Source organism: Hypanus sabinus, chromosome 22 (genome assembly GCF_030144855.1).
Source record: "Hypanus sabinus isolate sHypSab1 chromosome 22, sHypSab1.hap1, whole genome shotgun sequence".
NCBI classification, from domain to species: Eukaryota; Metazoa; Chordata; class Chondrichthyes; order Myliobatiformes; family Dasyatidae; genus Hypanus; species Hypanus sabinus.
In genome coordinates, this window is record NC_082727.1 from 48,880,425 (window position 1) to 48,904,209 (window position 23,785).

A 23,785-nucleotide genomic window follows, 5' to 3' on the forward strand; every position below is an offset into this window, starting at 1 on the left:
TCTTATTTTCTTATTTCTTAAATGCCTGCAAACAAATGAATCTCTAGGTAGTGTGTGACTTTTATGTACTTCAATAATAAATTTAATTTGTTTACAAATTATTAACTACTAGTTACTACAAATTTGTACACATGCATTATACATCACATTTCCATTGACAAGTGGCTGTAATATCATTTAGAAAATTCTGAGCCTTCATCTGGACTGGAAAAGTCCTGGTCAGACCAGAAGGCCCAAAATCATGTTTACTCTTTTCCATAAATGCTGCCTGGCCTGCTGAGATCCTCCAGCATTTCCTGTGTGTTGCCTACAAAAACTCCATGTTATTTTTCTCAGTAATTTCTTAAGTGTAAAATTTAGATTTTAGCCATGTTATGTGGAAAAATAAGAAAGAGGACCGAGTAACTGACATCCTGTCTTTCTCTCTCCCCCTTCCCCTTTTCTTATTTCCACATAAGAATATATGCACATACTTGTAGAGTTTCATTCTTCAAGGTTAATGAATTCCGCTTTTTCCTTGGGCTAGTGTTGTGCACCGAATCCAAAGGATATTCAAATCTAATACCAAAAAGAATAAAATAAATTTATTTCCAGGATATTCGCCACATTAAAGCAGAAGTTACAAGTGAATGAATAACAAATTTTACTGGAGAAATGGACTGGATCGCAGGTTTTCAACCTGAAATATTCAGTTCCTTTCCTCCCAGATGCTGCTCAGTCCACCAACACAGGATTTACATATACCTTCTGCGAAAGCTGAATTTCTGAAAATTTTCTCAGAAACTCACCAATGGGCAGTATATAACATTCCAATTCTCTCACTATGAAATTCAGCATGGAAGAGGAAATTTGCAATAAATGCCTAACACAAATGCAATGAAAAATTTTACAACATTGTCCAAAAAAAATATCGAGTACATCATTCTTTAATTGGAATGTAAATGAATGATGCAAGGCATTCATTCAGGTAATAATTCTGTAATTTAAATCTTCAAGATTTATTATTGAGTATTTCAAAGCACCCACAAACTTGGTTTACTGCTCCTAAGGATTCTTAACTTTCAGTTGTTTCAAAGTGCAAAGGAAATATTAAGTTTTAAAAGTTAAAAAAAATGACAATTCCAGCTATATTTAAGTCACTTAACTGTCTCTCCATCTTTCCAATTAAACTCATTTTATTCATTTCACACTCCAGACTATATTCAAGGTGCAGAAGAACCTTACCACATGCAAACTGACAGCAAGCAATGCACAACCAGATTTTCACATTTATATTGTAATTTAAATGTAATAGCTAACATGTGATATTCAAGAGATTTTGAGAGGCAAATTAATGAAAAATTAGTGAATGTTTTCTTATGAGGATAGTCTGTAATGAATTATAACACATGACAAAACTATGCACCCAATTACACAAGGAGTCAGAAAAATACAGCAGAAATAGTAAATACTCTGTGCTGTCCCTTTTAAAAAAGATAAATAGATTCAATTTAGCATTTTATATTTGGTTATTTTTCCAAGGTGATGGCTTTTGCACACCGTCCAAGTCATTTGCTTGCTAAATGACAATGTAAAAAGTCAAGTTTCCAAATATCACTCCACTTCTTCCCACTTGCAAATTCTCCAACAACTCTTGCATCACAATACTCACAGTTACTGTAACTACAGGTTCTATATTGTACACAAATATATTTTGCAGCTGCACATTCCCGACTACACGAGCTTTCGGTGTAGCAGTTTCAACTGTTTCATTAAGACATTCCACTTTAAATGAATTAGCAGTTCTTTTGTGCTTCGTGCCCTTTGTTTCTTTGGAATTTGACAGTGAATTGATAATTTCTTCAAAACAGTATAAATAAGCCAGTTCTAAAATCTGCAATTTAATCATTGTGAACTCAACGTTGTCAACACTGCTCGCATCAGAAACCGGAAAAGTGATTGTGCACGATCGTGAAATATACTTAACGTGCCAATGAGATAGACTGTGACCTTTTGTGAGAAGTTTAAATCCCTTTGTCCGCTAGTAGCAAAAGATGTGGGCTGGATGGTGGTGTAGTGGCATCAGCACGGGACTTAAAAGCAGATGATCATGAGTTCAAACCCAGCCAGGTCCCAACCTAGGTAGTAGCAGTATCTGCAAGGAATAAAGGCCTGGAAATCTACTTCCATATCTTTCCATGGATGGTCTATGAGGTCACGAAGAGTCGGACTCGACAATGACTGAACAGCATCAACAAAAAAAATGTTTATGTGCGCGTTAGAGGGAACATTGAATCACACGTGTATCCATTTTGCAAATTCTCATTTAATTGGAATTTAGATGCCATGGCAGTGCAGCAGGTAGTACAATGCTATTACAGCTCAGGGCGTTTCAGAGTTCAATTCCAGTGCCATTCTGTAAGGATAGCCTGTTTGTTCTCCCCATGGAATGTGTGATTTCTCTGTGGGTGCTGCGGTTTCCTCCCACAATCCAAAGACGTACAAGATAGGTTAATTGCCTTTGTAAATTGTCCCGTGATTAGGTTAGGATTAATTGGGTTTGGTCAGCACAGCTGGGGTGGCGTGGCTCGAACGTCTTATTCCGCACCGTACCACTAAATAATAAATGGTTTACAAAGAATTATTTAAAAATATGATAAAAATATACTCCTGGCTATATAATCTAACAGCATAGCTCTTTATGATGTCTGCACAGTGGTTTTAAAGCAAAGGACAATTATTAATAAAGTTTAAACATTTTTAAAATCACATAATTATAAAACACACTTGGATATCTAAGGCTACATTAATGCCACCTACCTATCAATTATATAGGAGTATCAACTAAACCAAGCTAAGCCATTAATAGAGACCCTTTAGTTTAAGATCCTACTTACCTGAAAGAACGATCAATAACAGTAAATGTATCACGATGTTTCAGTTTTTCCGAATGTTGAATAATTTTACCATTTAACAGTGTTTGATTCACTTCACTCAAATTAGTTAGAATAACCTGAAAAGGAAAACAGTATTAAATGTAGTACAATGGTGTTAAGTCTACCGTTGTTAAGTCTAATGATAAAAAAAATCACCTCATTATTTTCATTCACTTCAAGCTTACAATGTTCTTTTGAAACATGAGGTAACTGGATACGTATGTCACATTCTGACTTCCTACAGAAAGAAAACAAATGGAAAAGTAAATGACACTGTAGAACAGTTGCATAAAGAACCATAAGTAGAGCAGCCTTACCTTCCAAATAAACATGAAGATGATGTCAAAGGAAAATTGTATCCATCTGCTCCAGTACGCTTGATTACTATAATTTTGCCAAAAAGGGGCATTTTTGACAATGTTTTCTTACCTGTAAACATAGTTTTAAAATTAGTAAGTTGCACTGAGAATACTCTTCTGTGCAATGTCACAACAACATACGTAAAACATGACCTACTGAACAAAGTATCCTTGCAGAAAAATACAGTTAAGGAGCAGGGTGATGTATTTTCCAATGGGCAGCAAGCCACCTGAACTCATTGATCTTCAACATTTTGAACACATTTTCACTGCTGTGGACTCCCAGGTGCAGTACTACACTGGAAAGCCAGTGATGAGGTGATGGTGGGATGGGAGTGGAGGCTTGCAGAAAAGCAATGTGGAATGGCCCTCCAAATAAAATGACAGGCTTCACTGATTAGATTGCCTTGGCAAACAACCAAGTTCACCTGCTGGCAAAGATGCTTTTTGGATGGAAATATCTATACGTGTCTAGCATTTGAAATAAATCAGATAAAAAAGTTTACTTATATTCAATCACACACAATGAGCCTGCTTGACCTGAATCATGGCAAATTGCTGAGGTTCAAGTGTAATTGTTGGGAAACCTAAGTTGATGTCCATGAACTCAATGCACACAAATATGGGGAAATGATAGTAAAAAAAGTAGCACTTCAATGAGAGAAAAAAATCCACTTGTCACAATCAAGAGAACGCAAAATACCCTGCAGATGCTGGGGTCAAAGCAACACGCACAACACACTGGAGGAACTCAGCAGATCAGGCAGCATCAGTCCTGACAAAGGGTCTTAGCCTGAAACACTGATGCCACGGATGCTGCCTGACCTGCTGAGTTCCACAAGCAAGAGAAAATCTGCAGATCCAAGCAACACTCAAAATGCTGGAGGATCTCAGCAGGCCAGGCAGCATCTATGGAAAGTACACACTTTTCAGGCAGAGACACTTCGACAGGACTGGAGGGAAGATTGGGGGAGGGGGATCTTATTGAAACGTATAAAATTCTAATGGGATTGGACAGGCTAGATGCAGGAAGATTGTTTCCAATGTTGGGGAAGTCCAGAACGAGGGGTCACAGTTTAAGGATAAAAGGGGAAGCCTTTTAGGACTGAGATGAGTGGTGAATCTGTGGAATTCTCTGCCACAGGAAACAGTTGAGGCCAGTTCATTGGCTATATTTAAGAGGAAGTTAGATATGGCCTTTGTGGCTAAAGGGATCAGGGGGTATGGAGAGAAAGCAGGTACAGGGTTCTGAGTTGGATGATCAGCCATGATCATACAGAATGGTGATGCAGGCTCGAAGGCCGAATGGCCTGCTCCTGCGCCTATTTTCTAGGTTTCTATTCCCTATACTCACCACCCACCAACCCATGGAAAAAGTTGTCCTGCAGGTCCATTATCAGCCCAGCGCATCTGTAGATGTGCACTTCCCACTAGTCAGGACATGTACAAAGACAGGTGTGTAAAAGAGGCCCAAAGGATCATTGGGGACCAGAGTCACCTCAACCACAAACTGTTCCAGAAGCTACCATCTAGGAAAAGGTACCACATCATAAAAGCCAGGACCAACAGGCTCCAGGACAGCTTCTTCCACCAGGCCATCAGGCTGATTAATTTATGTTGATACAATTGTATTTCTATGTTATATTGACTGCCCTGTTGTACATATTATTTATTATAAATTACTATAAATTTCACATAACGTAAAGATTTAACTTCTCACGTACATGAAGGATGTAAGTAATAAAGTCAATTCAATTCAAACATAGACCACTATTCAGTGAACTGCAACTAACTGCTATCGTTCCAGATCAACAATCAACCTTGCATGCATAATCTGTGAGGAAGGGTCCCAAACTTATTCTATCTTCTTCTTGTATAAATGCTCCCTAATTCCATTTAACCCGCATGGCAGTATCTTCCCATGGCCATGACACACCCTGAAGCATGGAGCCCAAACAAAAAAATTATACTACAGATATACAATTATCTTCTAACTCTGGTGTCAAGACTAGCATTTCATTGCTATGCTTTTGACATTGAAATTAGTTATGCACATGGATTCTATGCCTGTTTCCAACTTCACCTCTTAAGCTTTTCAACATTTAAAAAGATAGTTTTTCTTACAGTTCCGTTAATACGTGCTTATTAGCATGTCTTTGCGAGGAAGTTTATCCACCTAGTTTAAAATTCTTTATTAATAAAATTTGATTATGTGCCTTTTTCTCCATGCTTCTGAAGTTATTAGTAAACTGCTTACCTCACCACTAGGTGAACCCTCCCAGCTAATGTCTTCATGCTTAGTTCCTCTAACTTCAACTAAAATTGCTATAAATATTCATGACATATACCATTGATTCAAACTCTCTAGCTTAGAATTTATAATGGTAAATATTAAGACGAAACATTACCGATCCCTCATAATTTATAAAGTTTAGCCAACATTCCTTTCACAATCATCTGTAGTGTATATTACTTATATCATTGCACATATCACTATCACGTCATTATATCACCATCGTCTTTGGCCACTTGATCTAGTTAACTCGCGTTAAACAACAATGTCCTCATGTACATTTCCTCTCCTACAAGGTTGTCACTGACTGCCCTTGCAGAAGTCAATCAATTATTCTTTGTTAATTTAATTAAAAAACAAAGCACAAAAAAAGATTTTAAAAAACATTACAGCAAAAACAGAAAGCTGGATAAATTGTACCACTGATGAAAGGGATCATTGTCAGCTCTGCTTGATTTCACACTGTTGTGCGTTGACATAGAACCTGTAACATGACAGACCCTTCACAGCACCGACACCAAATTTGTCAACGGGTCACAGAGGTACCTTCAGGGGTGGGGATTGTGGTAAAATTGTACTACTGAGAGCATCAACCATTTCCTGTGCCCTATGCCAGTTTCCAGCTCAATCTATAATCTCTATAATCTAGAGATTTTACGAAAGCAATCCGGGTCGATGGGACTAAGCAGTTTAAATGCTTCGGCACGAACTAGATGGGCCGAACGGGCCCGTTTCGGTGCCTTACGACTGAAACTCCAGCGCACAGCAATGATCTAACCGAAGCGGGGGCATCTTTTGAAGCACAACATCCTTCACAGAACAAACAGGCAAGTCCCACGATCAAACAGATCGACGAGATGGCGAGTCTTAAGGTAGAGGTGCAGACTCGTCCAAAGCCCTGTCTGTTAGTCAGGTTTCCTTCTCAGAAACCTCCGACGTCTCCCGAATCGTCAAAGGGGAACATTGACTGTCGGATCGGCGTTAAGAAAAGACAGCTCCGCAGCATTAGAGAAATAAGATCAGAATGAACCATCAGACAACACTCCCTTCAGAAATCGAGCACCAATAGACATAAATCTGAAGGCACAAGGCATAGCAAATGCTAGAATCCAGAGCGACAAAAAAAGAGAAGAAGATGCTGGAGGAACTCAGCGGGTCGAACAGCAACTACTGTCGGTTTCACTGCATATTTCCCCCACAGGTGCTGGGTTCCTCCAACACTTTGCACCAGATTCCAGCATCTGCGCGGCCTGTTGCATCCCCAAGAGACGAAACACCTCCATCACAGGGCAGATATTTAAAGCCCCTCTCGCTCCGGGGGATAAAGCGCCGTCAGCCGCCGCGGGCAGTTCAGGAACGGCGCCCAACTCTGCAAGTGGCCCTCCGCCACGCTTTTCCACTTATGGCGCATTTAACCCGAGCATCTGACAGCTTCTCGCTCTCCGCTTCACCGAATGGGAGCACTTAAATGACCTACCAGACCATTCACTTCCAGAGAAACTATGTTCTTCCTCCGAGCAATTGGCGACCCGACGCGCGTCCTCGGCTCCGACTCGACGACTGATGATGAACGCCCCGCGCGCCCGCTCAAATCTCCCGCCGCCTAACCGTCACCTGCCGCCGCGGGGCCGGTCCGCACACAGACGCGGTCGGGTCGGACCAGACCGCCAGGCATCCCCCTTCCCCTTCCAAAGGTAACGCATTTCTTTCCCCCCTTTAAGCCGTTCATCTCCTTACCTCATAAATTACTGAATTTCTATTCCGCTCCAACGTTATTTTCGAAAAAAAACAACCGGTTCGAATTCCGGCGCCAAACGATCCGATTGGCTGGCCGCTACGGCCAATGAACTGTCATGTGACGTTCTCCCGGCAGGTCCACTGCGCTTGCGCAGTCGGGGAACGGCGATTAGTTTTGAAGGCTTCTCAGACCGTTCTTGCTTCTTTTATTATCTTTTCAGAACGAAAAGAAGGAGTGTGAACTGGTAGGTTTCGAGTGAGGTGAGGGAAGGTCGGAGTGCAGTAGGTAGACGCGTTTTCAGTAAAAGTAAACCCGATTATGTTTTAAGCATTTTGGGTTTTTTTATTATTAAGTATCTTGCATGGAAGACGCGCGTTGAAGAAAATGTTTAAAAGAAAATACACAAAAATGCAGACGTTAACTATTTCACAATTTAATAGATTTTGACGGACAGGTTTTTCATAAAGAGTGGTTTGTATGTGAGAAAGGCTGCCAGAGGAAGTGGTTCCGGCAGGGACAATAATAGCTTTCAAAAGACCGAATGGTATACGGATTGGAGAAATTCAGAAGGTTCTGGGCCAAATGGGATGAGCTTGGATCTTGGCGATCTGAACCAGTTGGACCGAAGGGCCTGTTACCGTGCTGAAAGAGAAACAGAAAGCGCGGTCACAGTGTCTAGGCAGAAGATTGAAGGTGACATTTCGGATTAAAACTCACTCAAATGTAGCTTCTGTGTAATTAACCTAAACAAAATAGAGGATGTTGTGAAAGAGTGATTTCTGCCTGCTGCTGACTCTCGGAGCCAATTCCACAAGTAGGTTCTTTAAGCACCTAAACGGGACAAAGTTAATTACTAAATGTTTGTAAGTTTACCAATGCCAAATTGCCCGTATATGTGCTAATGAATGAGATGTTACGGTTGAGAGCAACTTTTCAGTGTAATTTATGGCCACCTCAACAGTATAATTCCTTAATATGTTTGATTTATACCTGATGTTGACAATACCTTGAGATCCCACAATACCTTTAAGGAGGTATTACTAATCTTCCAGTTCTGTAGACTAACCCACTACTAAGTCAGCAATGGAAAATTATTTGGTTAATACATTAACTAAATGTTTATTAGTTTTCCTTTTACATCCCCTCACATACTACTCTCTGACCTGTCACCTGAAATCTGCCAATTTCCAGCTTTAATTCTACACCTTAGTTTTCATTCTGAAAAGATAGGTTGGCTAAGAGAGCACAACTGATTTTGGAAGCCTTTAAAACAGTCAGCATACCCTCTTCCACCTGCTGGTCGACACCAATATACCCACCTGTAGTAAAACTTTCTCCTCTCACCTTCATCTGTGCCCTCTAGTTTTAGACTTAACTGGTTTTATAAATACATGGCAACCATCTGACCTATCTAATGCCGTCCTGATTTTTTAAACCTATTTATAATGGGTTATCAGCCTGGAGTCCACAGACCCCTCAGTTAACAGTAGGGGTCTCTATACTAATGATTGTTGCCACACACAGCACCAATCTGCTAATTAAATTTGCTGACGATACTACATTGATTGGTCTAATCTCAAATAATAACGAGGCAGCCTACAGAGAAGAAGTCATCACCCTGACACAGTGGTGTCAGAAAACAACCTCTCAATGTCACAGAAACAAAGGAACTGCTTGTGGACTACAGGAGGAATGGAGACAGGCTAAACCCTAATGGCATCAATGAACCTTGGGGTTGAGAGGATGAAAACCTTTAATTTCCTCCGCGTGCACATCACCGAAGATCTAACATGGTCTGTACATACCGGCTGTGTGGTTTAAAAAGCACAACTGCACCTCTTTCACTTCAAGACAGTTGAAGGAGTTTGGTATGGGCCCCCAAATCCTAAGAACTTTCTACAGAGGCACAATTGAGAGCATCCTGACTGACTGTACTTATTGGTATGGGAACTGTACTTTTCCTCAATCTCAGGACTCTGCAGAGAGGGGTGCGAACTTGCCACTATTCAAGACATTTACAGAGACAGGTGTGTAAAGAGGTCCCACAGGATCATTGGAGACCCGAGTCACACTAACCACAAACTGTTCCAGATGCTGCCATCCAGGAAACAGTAACACAGCTTAAAAGCTAGGATCAACAGGCCATCAGATTGATTAATTCCTGTTGATACAAGGTATTTCTATGGTATAGTGACTGTCCTGTTGTACATACTATTTATTACAAATTACTATAAATTGCAAATTTAGATGGAGATGTAACAAAGATTTTTACTCGTATATGAAGGATGTAAGTAATAAATTCAATTCAATCGCGTAAAAAAAACGCTAGGAACTCTTGCTGTACAAGGTCACTGCTCAGCCTCTTTCATTGCAGGGAAAACAGTAACAGCCTTTTCAGTCTTTATTTTAACTCAAGCCCTCAAATTCTTGCACCAGTCTTGCGAATCTCCTCTGCACGTCCTTCATACAGCATGGCAATAAAAACTTAACATAAACTTCTCTATGATAAGTATAGATAAGAGGAATTCATTAAAGACCTCAGCTATTATTCATGGTTTACTTATTTACTTACTCCATTCGTTGGGCACCATGTCCTCCCATTATCCTTCCCCTCCTGATCTTGCATCCGACATTCTGATGCCTTTTGGCACTGGTACCATTATCACAAAGCTGTCATCCAATCAGTCCTGTAGCCATGGCCATCTGGAACGAAGCCTTTAAAAGGAATATATGGCAGAATGAGATCCAGTCAGTTTCAAGGCCATGGCATTTTCACTGGGGCAATAACTGAAATGATTGCTGGTGCTCTGTCACATCATTTATAATGCAACCATTAGTGACTATTAGCATTCAAGAAACTATTCTCAATCATCTTCACAATAGTCTTTCACAAGTCTTTTTTTCACCAGCTAAAGGGAGCTTCCAATTCTGATCAGAAAAATCACTGCAATTACATAAGCTGCTTAGTACAGAACTGGGCAATATGTCTCAAATAGCTTGTGCCAACATTTATGCTGCACACAAGCCCTGTTGCCTTTTTTCTCATTTAAGTTTGTCAAGAGAAATTTGAATCCCTTCTTTATCACATGCTCATCCGGCCTTTACTTAAAAGCATCTATACTATTTGCTTTAACCATTCTCTGGGGTATGGAATACTAAGTGCTCACCAATCTTTGGGTAAAGAAGTTACTTTAGAATTTCTTGGTGACCATCCTTTATCCTTTAACATGACTTTAGTTCATGTTAAATCATTTCAATAATGCCAAGAATATTGCATTTAAAATGTAATTAGAAGACCAAATTAAAAGTGCACACACAAAGTAAATTAAAATGTTTAAATATTCCTACTTAAAGAAAAAAAACTTACCTTTCTTTCAGCTATTAAGTTTATTTTAATAGGATGATTGTTTTAACCTGGTATAGTCTGGGCAGCTCAGGTGTCACAGTAATGTTTTTTAACCAAGCTGAAGGCTGAGTTTCAGCCTTTGACAGGAAATAGACCAGTTCCAAATCTACCCAATGATGTGACTTTGCAGTTACATGCCAATATCTCTGCTTTACTTCTCTACTTCCTCTGCTCCTGTGCTTTTATGTTGCTTTAAACTGCTGTTAGTGCAACCTTTCTCAGAATTGGACCTAGTGTGACACTGGAAGAGAATTCAGTAAGACTCTGTTAAAACTTGTGTGTACCTCTTCCAATGTCATCTACTGAATTTGATGCTCCTGATGTACTCTGGTGAAATTAAGTGCAAACTAGTCAACCATTTTGCCAAGCACCTGAGCTCTGTTTGCAACGTCCATCCCAAACCCCCAGTTGCAAGCCATCTCAATACTCTCCTTCCTGACCTGTCTATCCTTGGCCTTCTCCACGGCCAAGATGGGGCCCAGCACAAGCTAGAACATCACCACCTCATATTTCACCGGGGTGGTCTCTGGTATGAATATGGAATTTTCTAATTTCAGATAACCCTTACCTCCTGTGTTTCCTTTTCTCTAACATTCTGATCAATCTGCAGTTTTCCCCTACCGCTTTCTCCTGAATCCAGCACCCATTTTAATTCCCCTCACCCTCCTGGTTACATCAATCTACTAACCACACACTACTCCCATAAGACACAGGATCAGAATCAGGCCTTTCAGCCCTTTGAAAGGCTTCACCATCAGATCACGGCTGATATATTTTTCTTTTAATTCATTCTCCTAACTTCTCCCCATAACCTTTGACATTCTTAATAATCAAGAACCTAATAACCTCTGCTTTAAATAAATCCAATGACCTGGCCTCCACAGCTGTCTGTGGCAATGAATTCCACAGATTCATCATCCTTTGGCTAAAAAAAATCCTTTTCATCTTTGTTATAAAGGAATGTCATTCCCAGGGTCATTCTTATAATCTTCCTCTGGACATTCTCCAACAACAACACATACTTTGTTAGATATTATGCCCAAAACTCTTCACAATTCTCCAACTGTGGTCTAACCAATGCCCTTTAAAGCTTCAGCATTACATACTTGCTTTTATATTTTAGTCTTGAAATGAACTGTATTCCCTATCCAACTGACTTTCATCTCTCCCATTCTCACCTTCCTTACTAAATGGATCCAGCACTGGAAACCCTTGTGTCCCCATTGTGCTACAGTCTCAATCTCCATCTTCACACTCCCCTTCCCCATGTTCCTATCCATCTCTTTACTCTTTCTTGCTGGATTCCATGTGTCACTAACCTACCTGTCTCCCAAATCTACATCTCCCCTTGTGGTTTCTTGTGCCCCACAAATGACCAGGAGACACCGAAGATTCTTCAAGAAGGGTTAAACTTTACTTTGCAAATCAAAGTTGAGACAGTCATTGAGCTAGTCGCTGATTACCCACCGATCCTTGTACATAGCATTTTTTATGGGCAATCTCCTGGTTTAGTTGCATTAGCATATCCAATCGGTCTATAGTTGCGTATCACAAGTACATCCGCCACTATTGTTTCTACCCATTGACTTCATCATGTTATAATCTACATCTCTTAGCTACCTCTCATTAACACACCATTGTCTTCTACATTCTTAAGATTTCATTCTCCTACTAAATTGGATACATGCATAGCAAATAGCAAGTTCAAAGCTGACTACATAGTTTTGGTTACACAGCAAACAATGCAACTTTTATACTCCAATATATCCCCCCCAGAGTCCATGCACAAAAGCCCCAATAAACTCAAGCACTTATTCCCAAATCTCGGGTTAAACTATAATTTTCTGCGCCAAGACCTCAAAGTATTCTCTCCCTGTTACCCTGGGCCGCTGAGCCAAAAACCTGTCCCTTTGTACCTGAGACAGGGAAAAAAACTCAGAAGCCCTTACAATCTACTCCCACACTGTCGTTTTGCTCTTGTTCATCCTGCAGGTCTTGTAGGCTGTAACGATACATTTTCGGTGTTTCTTTCTCCACTAAGCTTGCTTCAGTAATTGCCACGAGTATCAGAAATTGTTTGGTTGCAGCACGCACTACAAGAGACTTGAGACGAAGAAAACAGCACAGCACAAGCGCACAGCTCAACAATACAATACTGACAGTTATTGCCATTTTAGTCAGCCATTCTCCCCATCCTCCGAGTCTACTTTCTAACCAGTCAAATAACTGATGTCCGAACCCTGCATTCTGTGCGCATACCTCTCACTGTGACAAGACAAAGTCCACTGAAGCCTGTAAATAAGGTGACCAAAAACCATCCTTCTTTATTTTCTTTATCACTTCCCCTCCCTTGCACAATGGTCAATCCCATGCGCTTCTGAAATCAGAATCGTCAGTAGAGGGGTGGGTGCTACCAACAAACCGTCTTCCATGCTCCACAAGCCTTCCGGGTTCTGCTTGGCCCCCCTTCGTCTCCACATTGTCTGTTCTGCCAAAGTTGCCTTATCTTGTATTTCAATTAGGTCCTCTACCACAGGTTCTGGAGCTAGGCTTACCTGGGGGGCAATCTCAGCTGATGTACATCCAGACGCTTTTCTGACTGCCTCGTCCACAGCTTGATTTCCCTTTGTTATTACATCATTTCCCTTTTTATGTGCCTGGCATTTTACTATAGCCAATACTTTAGGTTTCGTTATGGCTTTTATTAAGCCTAGAATTCGCTGACAATATTGTATGGGATCTCCACTACTTTTTTTAAAACCTCTGTTTCCACACTGCCCCGAACAAATGGCATACTCCATGAGCATATGCCGAATCAGTATAGATGTCTACTTTCTCCCCTTCCATCATTTCACACGCAGCTGTCAGGGCTTTGATTTCTGCTAGTTGGGCAGAACACGGTTGGGGACAGGACTCCATCCTAATAATCTTATAGCTCGACTGATCCTGCTGCACTACTGAGAACCCTGCATGATTTCCATCATAATCCCTATAACAAGAGCCATCTACGAACAGAATCTTTTTATCTGCATCCTCCAGTGGTTCTGACCGTAAATCTGCTCTCAATTTGGCAAATGCCATAGTCTTCCCTACACATATCATGGGGTTCTCCTTCATAGCCCAAAGGGACAAAATCGGCTATATTACTGGTAGTGCATCTCTGTATAGTTATGTCTGGAAATGTCAATAGCATCTGATACGCTGCTATCCTGGCTGGTGTCAGCACAAATTTCCCTCTTTCCAGCAATTCTGCTACTTTGTGGTGTGTGTGCAGAGTCACAGGATAGCCCAGGGTTACAGATGATGCCTTTTCATATGCATAGTACAGCACCGCCAATCCCTGATAACAGGGTGGATACCCCTGAGCCACCTCATCTAGTCTCGTACTGTAGTATGCTATCGGCTGCTTTGCTTTTCCTGTGCCTGTCTCTTGTGCTAGAACCGCTGTGACATAACCCTCCTGTCGGTTGGATACATACAAATGAAAAACCTTCTCATAGTCAGGCAAAGCTAATGCTGGTGCTGACTGCAATTCCTGCTTAATAGTATTGAAAGCGATCTCCACCTCTTCATTCCACTGTAAGCCTTTCTTCAAATTTGTATGTCCTGCTTCTTTCATTATCTTTCTCAGCATATTCTCCTATCCAATCTGAGCTGTACCCTGCCATTCCCAAAAACGTCATCATATGCCCTACAGTCTGGGGTTTTGAGGTCTTAGTTATTGCCTCAATCTGATCTGGTGCTATCGCCTTCACTCCCTTGGATATTACCCTGCCTAAGTATCCCACTTGCTGCATGCAAAATTGCAGTTTCTTTTTGGATACTTTATGTCCTCCGTGTGCCAGCTTCTCTACCAGAGTTATGGTATCCTGCTCACACTGTTCCTTACTGTGGGAGCAAATCAACAGGTCATCCACATACTGTAACAATGTACTTTCCAATGGTATGCCCTCTAGCTCTGCCTTCAACACCTGATTAAAAACGTGGTGAATGTTTAAACCCTTGCGGCATTCTGGTACAGGTATTATGAGCACCTCTGTAAGTAAATGCAAACAGATACTGACACTGGTCGGCTAGCTGGAGCAAGGGCGGGCAAACTTTTTGACTTGAGGGCCACAAAGGGTTCTAAAATTTGACAGGGGGGCCGGACCAGGAGCAGATGGACGGAGTGTTTTGGTAATACACCTCATAAGAGAAAATAAAATATCATGGGATATGTAGAAAACATGTGCTTTAATTTCAATTGAAAATGAACAAATGCATTACAACAAAATATCTGTCTTTGAAGTCCCATGGTATTTAGCTATTTATTGAAATGTCTTTTAAAACACTGAAAATTAAATGAATAAAATACAGCTTTTTTTAATAGTAACAGTTATTATTTTAAAGCACTGAAAATTCTGTTATCCTTCAAGATATTATCATCATCACTCTCCTCCTGACTGTATTTCAAAAACGGTAGGAGATGCAGGTCTACTTGTCCTGCTCCTTCTTATTCAATTGTCCCCTGTGCCAAAACTCAACAACGACCCGCACAATGACAGAACAGTGAGAGCACGCCAATATGCGGAGCTCTGTGCTTGCAAATCCCCGCAGGCTATCTCCCTTAGCCGGAACGCTGGCTAATTGTGAGCCGGTTCGGATGTGCCAGGAAATGGGTCGCCACAAGGTCACAAAGTAAAGCGCAAATGTGGAGTAATACGCTGCACCTCAACAAAGGTCAATGTATATAGAGTGCGTCATCTATTGGGAAGACGCCAGAATTGCGGGGAAAAAACGTTAACAAGGTTTATTAATATAATTTCATCAAGTTCTGCGGGCCGGATTAAAAAGCTTAACGGGCTGCATATGGCCCGCGGGCAGTAGTTTGCCCATGCCTGAGCTAGAGGAATGCTGAAGAAAGCCGAACACAATTCAATCACTGAAAAGTAACTTGCTTCTGGTGGAACATTAGTCAAAAGCGTGTGTGGGTTGGGGACTACTGCTGGCCAGTCCTCTACCACATCATTTACCGCTCACAAATCATGCACCAATCTCCACTTAGATTTATCTGCTTTTAAGACCGGCAGCAACAGGGTATTGCATAGACAGTTTGTTCTTTCAAGCAACCCCTGCACTGTCTATGCTATTCCCGCTTCTGCTTCTGGTCTTAGAGGGTATTGTGGTCTCCTGGGTGGAATTGCTCCTTTTTTCAGCCTTATTTCCACCGGACTAGCTGTTTTTATTTTCCCTACGTCCGTGCCATGCTGTGACCATAGAATAGATGGCAACTCATCTAACCTTCTATCTTTCTGCTGGCCTCTTTCCTTTCCCAGCAATGGTATGTGTGGTTGGGGAGTTATTTCGACCTCTCTCACTGTCCCTACCATATCTACACTTAGCATTATTTTAATGCAATTGTTGTCTTCTGATATCCACACCTCTGGCGTGATTTTCCTCCACACTGCTACGGTTTCAGCACTCTTAACTAAGGGTCCTAAGTCTTTATACTGATATCCCTTGTTTACCAACAATGTTACGTGGAACGCAGCCTCCGGTATCCTGTACCATTTTTCTAAAAAGGTGTTCCACTTAACTTGTAAAGCTGCCCCTTGCTTTCCAATTATAACAGCCTCCTCTTCCAGGTGCTGTTGGGTACATGCCTCCAGGTGCCATCTCTCCTCTAACTCCCTGTTCTGAGTCTCGTCAAAAATCACTGTACAATGCAGCTCAGATTTGGGCATTACAGCCCTGGGTAATATAGCCTGTATGCCCTTTTTCCATTTTTCTCAGGTTTCCTGAATCTGATCTGTGATGTCTCCTATCCAAAAGACATTAGCCTTCTTGTCTTCTCGCACTATCATTTGAACCCTTGCTCTTTCCACACTCAGCCCATTTCTGGTGCATTCTAATTTTAATTCCAGTTTCAATAAGGCATCTCTGCCTAACAAATTAATCGGAGTTCCTTTAAATACTAGCACTGGCAAAACAATTCCTTTATTTCCCATTCTCAGCTGCACTGGAGCTGTGCACTGTGTCAACTGTTTTCCCCGAGAACTCTACCGTCTTAATAAACTTTCCTGACATGGGAAGGTGAAGGGCATACTGTGGCTGTACACAAGTGTACGTGGCTCCAGTATCTATCATCATTGGTGTCAGTTGCCCTTCTATCATTAGCTGAACAATGGGTTCCTCGTCTGCCTCCCTTGTTATCATTGGGTAATGTCCCTTCCCACTAGAATTCTCGGGGCACCCCTAATACCTCACATAGGGGTTCACAGGTCCGCTTGGGCCTGTGGGGGCTGGTCCTTGGCTAAAATTTAGTTCCCTTCTAATTGGTTCCTGCTGGTGTGTGACAGGCCATGGTGTATATGGACAATCTCTTCTCATGTGACCTGGCTGATTACATCCCCAGCACAATCTCTCTACCTCTCTTTCCCCCTGTTTCCTCACTGATCCCCTCTGCTCAAAGCTCTCCTTCTCGCCTGTCTCAGGGTATGTCTTTACTGCCTCCCACACAAATTTCTCCAGGGTCCTCTTCTTCCCTTGGTCTCCCTGTGGAGTCCTTCCTTTCTGTCTTGATTCAATACTTGGTTGGCCCCTGGAGTATTTTCGCATCTTCTCTGGCAATCCCCTCTCAGTAACTTAACTAGCTCTCTCTCTACTTCCGCAAGTCACTTCCCTACTGCCTCCTTCTGCTCTTCTAGGCTTCTGCCTCCTACCTCTTCCCCACAAATTCTCGCATCCTCTCTCTCTCCACAACTCTTGCTCCTCCAATGAGTCACCTTCTCTTTCTTCCTGTCCGTGTCTGTACACCTGTGGCAGGGACTCCTCATGATCCTTATTCGTGCTTGATTCCTCTCTTGTGTTTCTCCAAGACTCTCATCTCCTATCTTTTTTCCACTTCCTCTTGAATGCCTCATCTCTTCCTGCCCTGATGAGCCACTTTCTTTTCTAGTCTGTTTATTTCTATGGTATAACCAATACTCCTCATACTCCTTTTCCTCTCTCAAGTATTTCATCTGTTCAATTTCTTCTTTCATTTCTTTCTTTGCCTGTTCCACCTTTATCCTTTCTGCCTGTATCTCCTTCCATATCGCTGCTTTTTCCTTCTCGTATTGTCTTTTTTCCTCATTATCCCAAACTTGTACTTCTCCTTGCATGTTTAATGTTCCCGTCAGCAGGGGGCACTGCTTAGGGGTTCCTTCCTCATTATAGGGAGGGGGCTTTTTCTGTTTCTTTCGCATGCGGGTACGGAGCAGAAGCCAGCTTCTCACTGTACCTTCCTCTCTCTCTAACAGGCTGTTTCTCCAGCACCTTAGTGTCTTCCTTGCTTGTAATCAATATTCTACCCATCCTCCTCAGCCTTTCTCCCTCCGTTCTGAAGAGTTTTAGCACTTCCATTTCTCGTTCTCTTTTTTGCCCTCTTTTCTTAGATTTATCTTTTGGTTTGTAATTTTTAATTAGTGCCTCCATTTCTTCGCACAAGCTTACATCAAACGTTCCTTCTCTTGGCTATTTTGTGACCAGGTTTTTGGTTCTCTTTTCCCATTTTTCTGAAGTTTTTGTGCTCTCATATTTATTTACCGGGACTTTTTTTGCTCAGAATCTCTACTGCCATTCCTTTACCTGTCATGTTGTTCTCTCTTTTTAAGGTATTTCAGAGATTCACAGTTCATTTACATGATAATATTATTTACTATAATTCTATGCCTAGTCTATCGTCTATCTACCAGTGCTTTAAACAATATATTGGACTGTCCTTGTTTCCTATTCTGTTCTGCCCGTATGGACCTCTACTCAGAGCGGTATCCACAGAACTTTCTCTTTGCACTTCGTCTATTCAGACCCTTTTCTCTATTTTCCTTTCCCTGCCCGTTCAGACCTTCATTTCATACGAAGCGGTATCCACAGGGATTTTCTCTATGCACCTTGTCTATTCAGACCCTTATCTCTTAAGGCGGTATGCATCAGGATTTTCTCTATTTTTCCTTTCCCTGCCCATTCAGACCTTTGTTTTATACTGTTAAGAATGTGAAGCAATTCTGAGGGGCCGAAGGATACAAAGTCGCCCCCTCCTTTTTGAGAATCGCAAGATCGCTATTATTTCGGGTCTGGGACCCAGGAAATGAGAGAGAGACATCCAGAATACACAAGGTTTGGAATGTGTCCTGACATCAGTGGAACGGAACCACTGATAACAACCATTGTCTCTTGGAGACGGAATTGTGTATTGAGTACTGTACTATTCATTGAAACCCCTCAGGGGACAACCAGAGTGGTCTGGTTGAGGGATTGCATCATCCCAACCTGATTGACATCAGAGACCCCGTGAGTAAGGATAAAAGAGGGGTCTGGGGAACAACCCCTTTAGATGCACCAGGAGAAACGCTAGAAATCCTGTGACAGCATTTTATAGCAAAAGCCGGTGGGGGCTCATATGTGTCCTCCCTTGCCTGGGTGGCGGGCTCACCACGGAAGAACGATTTAGCTAAAGGAAAGGCCGCACTTGAACGGCCACGGCAATGAGATACCTGACGGATCGAAATCATCAAGGAAAGGCGGCAAGATTTCTCTCTCTCTCTCTCTCTCTCTCTCTCTCTCTCTCTCTCTCTCTCTCTCTCTCTCTCTCTCTCTCTCTCTCTCTCTCTCTCTCTCCCTCTCCCTCTCCCTCTCCCTCTCCCTCTCCCTCTCCCTCTCCCTCTCCCTCTCCCTCTCCCTCTCCCTCTCCCTCTCCCTCTCCCTCTCCCTCTCCCTCCCTCCCTCTCTCCCCCTCCCCCTCTCCCCCCCCCCCCAGCGAAAACCAAAAGACAGCAGCTTGTGGAACTGCAGTGAACTTTATATTTCCATCAGACAATATATTTTCTCCTAGACAACGATAGAGCTTCTTTCTTATTGATTATTATTATACCCGCACTTTAGATTTAGTATGATGACGTATATTATCTGTATATTTGCATTGATATTATTTTTGTGTATTTTTCCTAATAAATACTGTTAAAAATAGTAACATCAGACTTCAATGGACATCTCTATCTTTGCTGGTAAGTGACCCAGTTACGGGATTCGTAACAACGTGGGGCCTCGTCTCAAGATTTGATCCCAAATTGGAGGGCCAGTAAATCGGGCTTTGAAGTCCAAACTTGGATCTGGTCGCGCGGGTAACCAGGCGGGAAACCAGCAAAGATGGATGTAGACGAATTTATAAAAAACCAGACTCTGGAGGCACTAGAGGCTGCCACAAAGTCAGACTTGATAAATATTGCGAATGGAGTAAATCTCGCAGAGGTGAGGTTGTCGATGAAAAAGCCGGAGGTGCGGAGGGCCATAACTCAGTATTATATTGTGAAGAATGTGTTTTTGGCTGAGGTATTGGAAAATATCCCTGAAGAGGTACCAGCTAGTGGGACGGCTCAGTTAGAATTGGAGAAATTAAGGTTGGAACATGAAATTAAGTTAAAACAGGTGGAAGCAGCTGAAAAGGAAAAAGAAAGAGCCAAAAAGCAAAGGGAGTATGAGCTCTAGCTAAGGGAGTTAGAGGTGAAAAGGGAGCAGGAAAGAGCTGAGAAGCAGAAGGAGCATGAAATTAAGTTAAAACAGCTGGAAGCAGCTGAAAAGGAGAGGGAGATGGAGAAACAGAGGAAACATGAGATGGACATGGAGAAGTTAAGGCAAGAGCAAAGAGCTCAAGGTCCAGACCGAGAGGAGATATTTAATGTTAGTAGCGAGTTTAGGTTAGTACCTCCGTTCATGGAGACAGATGTTGATAGTTATTTCTTGCATTTTGAAAAGGTGGCAGTGAGTCAGAAGTGGCCCAGAGATCAGTGGGTGGTGTTATTACAAAGTGTGTTAAAAAGGAAGGCACAACGGGCATATGCGGCGTTGTCCATGGAGGAGGAGGAGTCTGAGAATTATAAGAAAGTAAAGGAGGCCATTCTTCGGGCCTATGAATTGGTACCTGAGGCCTATAGACAAAAGTTCAGAAATTTAAAGAAAGGGTGGAATCAGACATTTGCAGAGTTTGCCTATGAGAAGAGTGTGCTCTTGGATCGTTGGTGTGCAGCAGAAATGGTGGAAGAAGATTTTCGGCGTCTCAGGGAGTTAATTCTGATTGAGGAATTTAAAGGTTGTGTTTTGGATGATATCTGGATGTATTTGAATGAGAAGCCGTATAAGTCCCTATCCGAATTTGCTAGGGTCGCAGATGAATATGCTCTAACCCACAAGGCAAAGTTTTCCTCGAATAAGAGTTACCAGAAAGACCGTGGGAACAGTAGAGAAAGCCCACCAGCTGAGGCAGAGATCCAGCCGGGAGCTAGTGGTAAAAATAAGGAGGAGGAAAGGCAAGACAGCAGGAGGGGTCCTGGCTTGACCTGTTTTAATTGTGGAAAGGTGGGTCATATTGCATCTAAGTGCCTTGCTCCGAGGAAGGAGACAGGAAAAGGGAAAGTAGCAGTCCCTACAGGATGTATTGTGGTGATCAGTAAATCGACGAGAAAGCCCCAGGTAGACAGAATACGAGAGGGGCCTGAGAAATTTATTTCAGAAGGAACCATGTCTGTGAAAGAGGGAGACTCACCAGTTCCATTGCGGATCTGGAGAGACACTGGAGTTGATCTGTCATTGATTCACAGTAAGGTACTAGATTTTGGTCCCGAGACTGGAGAGGTGGCTTTGAGAGGCATAGGAAAAGGGACAGAAGCTGTGCCTTTGCACAGGATCATTATAAATTGTGAGCTGGTATCTGGACCAGTTGAAATAGGAGTGCGATCAGAATTTCCGAGAACTGACATAGACATCCTCCTGGGTAATGATCTAGCTGGTGGTGAAGTTTGGTCGGCCATGGAGCTGACGAGCCAGCCTGTAAGTGTTGAGGACCTGCCTCTAGATTCCACGATCTCTCCCGCATGCGCGACCACTCGCAGCATGTCGAGGAAAGCAGCTGAGAAAGAGGCCAGTATCGATTTGGCTGAGACGTTTTTACCAACCCTGTACCAAGAGGGGTTAGAGGGTGGTAAAACGGAGAATAGGGAGGTGAAAGAGAGTAAGGGAGAGGAGGTAGACCTACCCTTAGCCAGGAGGAAATTTATAGAGGCACGGAGTAAAAATCAGAAAACAGATAAGGCTGTTAGAAGGTCCAGGGTTGGACATGGATGATCTGTCTGGCTTGACAGAACTGTTTGAAGAAGTTGGAAATTTTAAATGTGTTCCCGATAATGAAGTGAGGGCAGTCCTAGATGAAAAGGATGCCATTACCTTGAAGAAGTCTGCTGGGTTGGCAGATGAGGTTGTTTCAGCCTGCAGGGTTGAGTTTACTCCGGAAGGGAGTTGCCCAGAGAGTAACTGGGAGGATCAGGGGAACTTAGAATTTGAAAAGGGTATAGGTGTTGAAAGCCTGGAAGAGGCAGATGTCCCGTTTGAGTGTGTTCAAGATGTGGTTGCACGTGGTACTGAACCTAGTAATGAAACTCAGGAAAAGTCTGAGGTATTTGATTCAGTTAAAAAGGAATGCAGTCCTTGTGGGTCAGATGGACTTGGTTCACTGACAAAAGGGTTAACCTTAGTATTAGTGGGAAGTGAGAATTCCCAGTTGGTTGTGTTCGAAGGGGTGTTAAAAGTTTGTGAGGAGATAAAAGGTGGTGAGGTGAATATTATTATTGAAGGAGAAGGGAAAAGTGTAGTTCCTTAATTGAATGAAGGAAATTTAAAGTCTGGATTGGTTGGATTGGTGTCAGAAGATTGGTAACCAGGCTGAAGGGACAATGGCTTGTTAACACGGTGCCTTCGGATCAATTACAGTTTGATTTGGAATGTAAAGGTGCCCACACGCTATTGTTATTCAAGAGTGTGCTGTGAAGAGGCAGAATTTGAAATGCTATTTGGACAAAGAGGGATCGCTTGCAGATCTTAAACTGAAAGCTAATAGAATGAAATGTCCTGAAGATAAAACTAACAATTTGCTTAAAAATAAAGAATTGTGTGGAAATTCAGCAAATGGGCTACGTACGTTTGGAAAACATTGTTAATAAAATAACTTCTATGAAAGGAGCATGCAAAAGCCTATTCCACACTGGCGCACAAGCTAACCACGTGGGAGTTAACTGAAAAAGGGGTGAGGGTTGATGGGATGCCACTTTAAATAACAGGATCCGGTTTTAAGGGATTTCGACAAAGCATGTGAATAATAAAGACAACCCCATGGAAGATTGACTGTTAAGTTTGAAAGTAAAATAAAGATTAGCATTTGCATGAACTTATGTAATATACACGTAAGCTATCACAACTCTTTAGTTTTGTTTTGCTGAAGAAAAGGAATAAAAATAGGTCGTTATTAAAATTGGAGTCTGATGCTACAAAAATATTATGGTACAAGATATTAAAGGAAGACAATGTAATTGCTAACTGTTAGATGCTGAATTGAATGTATAATTGTATTACTCTGTAGTGAAAAAAAACTCTTTTGTAATGTGTTAGATTCTGAAACCCTGTAAGACTGTTTTAATTAATTTTTACTGGTGGCAAAAATCCTAGAAGGAAGGGGGTGTTACGAATGTGAAGCAACTCTGAGGGGCTGAAGGGTACAAAGTCACCCCCCTCCTTTTTGAGAATCGCAAGATCGCTATTATTTCGGGTCTGGGACCCAGGAAGTGAGAGAGAGAGAGACATCCACAATACACAAGGTTTGGAATGTGTCCTGACATCAGCGGAACGGAACCGCTGATAACGGCCATTGTCTCTTGGAGATGGAATTGTGTACTGAGTACTGTACTATTCATTGAAACCCCTCAGGGGACAACCAGAGTGGTCTGGTTGAGAGATTGCATCATCCCAACCTGATTGACATCTGAGACCCCGTGAGTAAAGATAAAAGAGGGGTCTGGGGAACAACCCCTTTAGACGCACCAGGAGAAACGCTAGAAATCCTGTGACAGCATTTTATAGCAAAAGCCGGTGGGGGCTTGTGTGCATCCTCCCTTGCCTGGGTGGCGGGCTCACCACGGAAGAATGGTTTAGCTAAAGGAGAGGCCACACTTGAACAGCCACGACAACGAGACACCTGAAGGATCGAAATCATCAAGGAAAGCCGGCAAGTTC

At 42.2% G+C, this 23,785-nt stretch overlaps 1 protein-coding gene and 1 long non-coding RNA gene across 2 annotated transcripts in view; one reads left to right on the forward strand and one right to left on the reverse strand.

The window, feature by feature from the left end:
* The window catches only part of mki67 (marker of proliferation Ki-67), a 52,141-nt gene extending 44,960 nt beyond the window's left edge, over window positions 1–7,181 (reverse strand). The window contains exons 1-5 of the mRNA XM_059947679.1: window positions 7,045–7,181; window positions 3,233–3,344; window positions 3,072–3,153; window positions 2,877–2,992; window positions 474–558 (exon numbers count right to left, since the gene is read on the reverse strand). Coding sequence (XP_059803662.1) covers window positions 474–558; window positions 2,877–2,992; window positions 3,072–3,153; window positions 3,233–3,324 — 375 coding nt within the window. The 5' untranslated portion in view covers window positions 3,325–3,344; window positions 7,045–7,181. The remainder of the gene's footprint in view (window positions 1–473; window positions 559–2,876; window positions 2,993–3,071; window positions 3,154–3,232; window positions 3,345–7,044) is intronic.
* A 291-nt stretch (window positions 7,182–7,472) lies between these two features.
* LOC132379779 (uncharacterized) overlaps window positions 7,473–23,785 on the forward strand; it is a 31,068-nt gene continuing 14,755 nt past the window's right edge. Inside the window, exon 1 of the long non-coding RNA XR_009507531.1 lies at window positions 7,473–7,549. This is a non-coding gene — a long non-coding RNA (uncharacterized LOC132379779). The remainder of the gene's footprint in view (window positions 7,550–23,785) is intronic.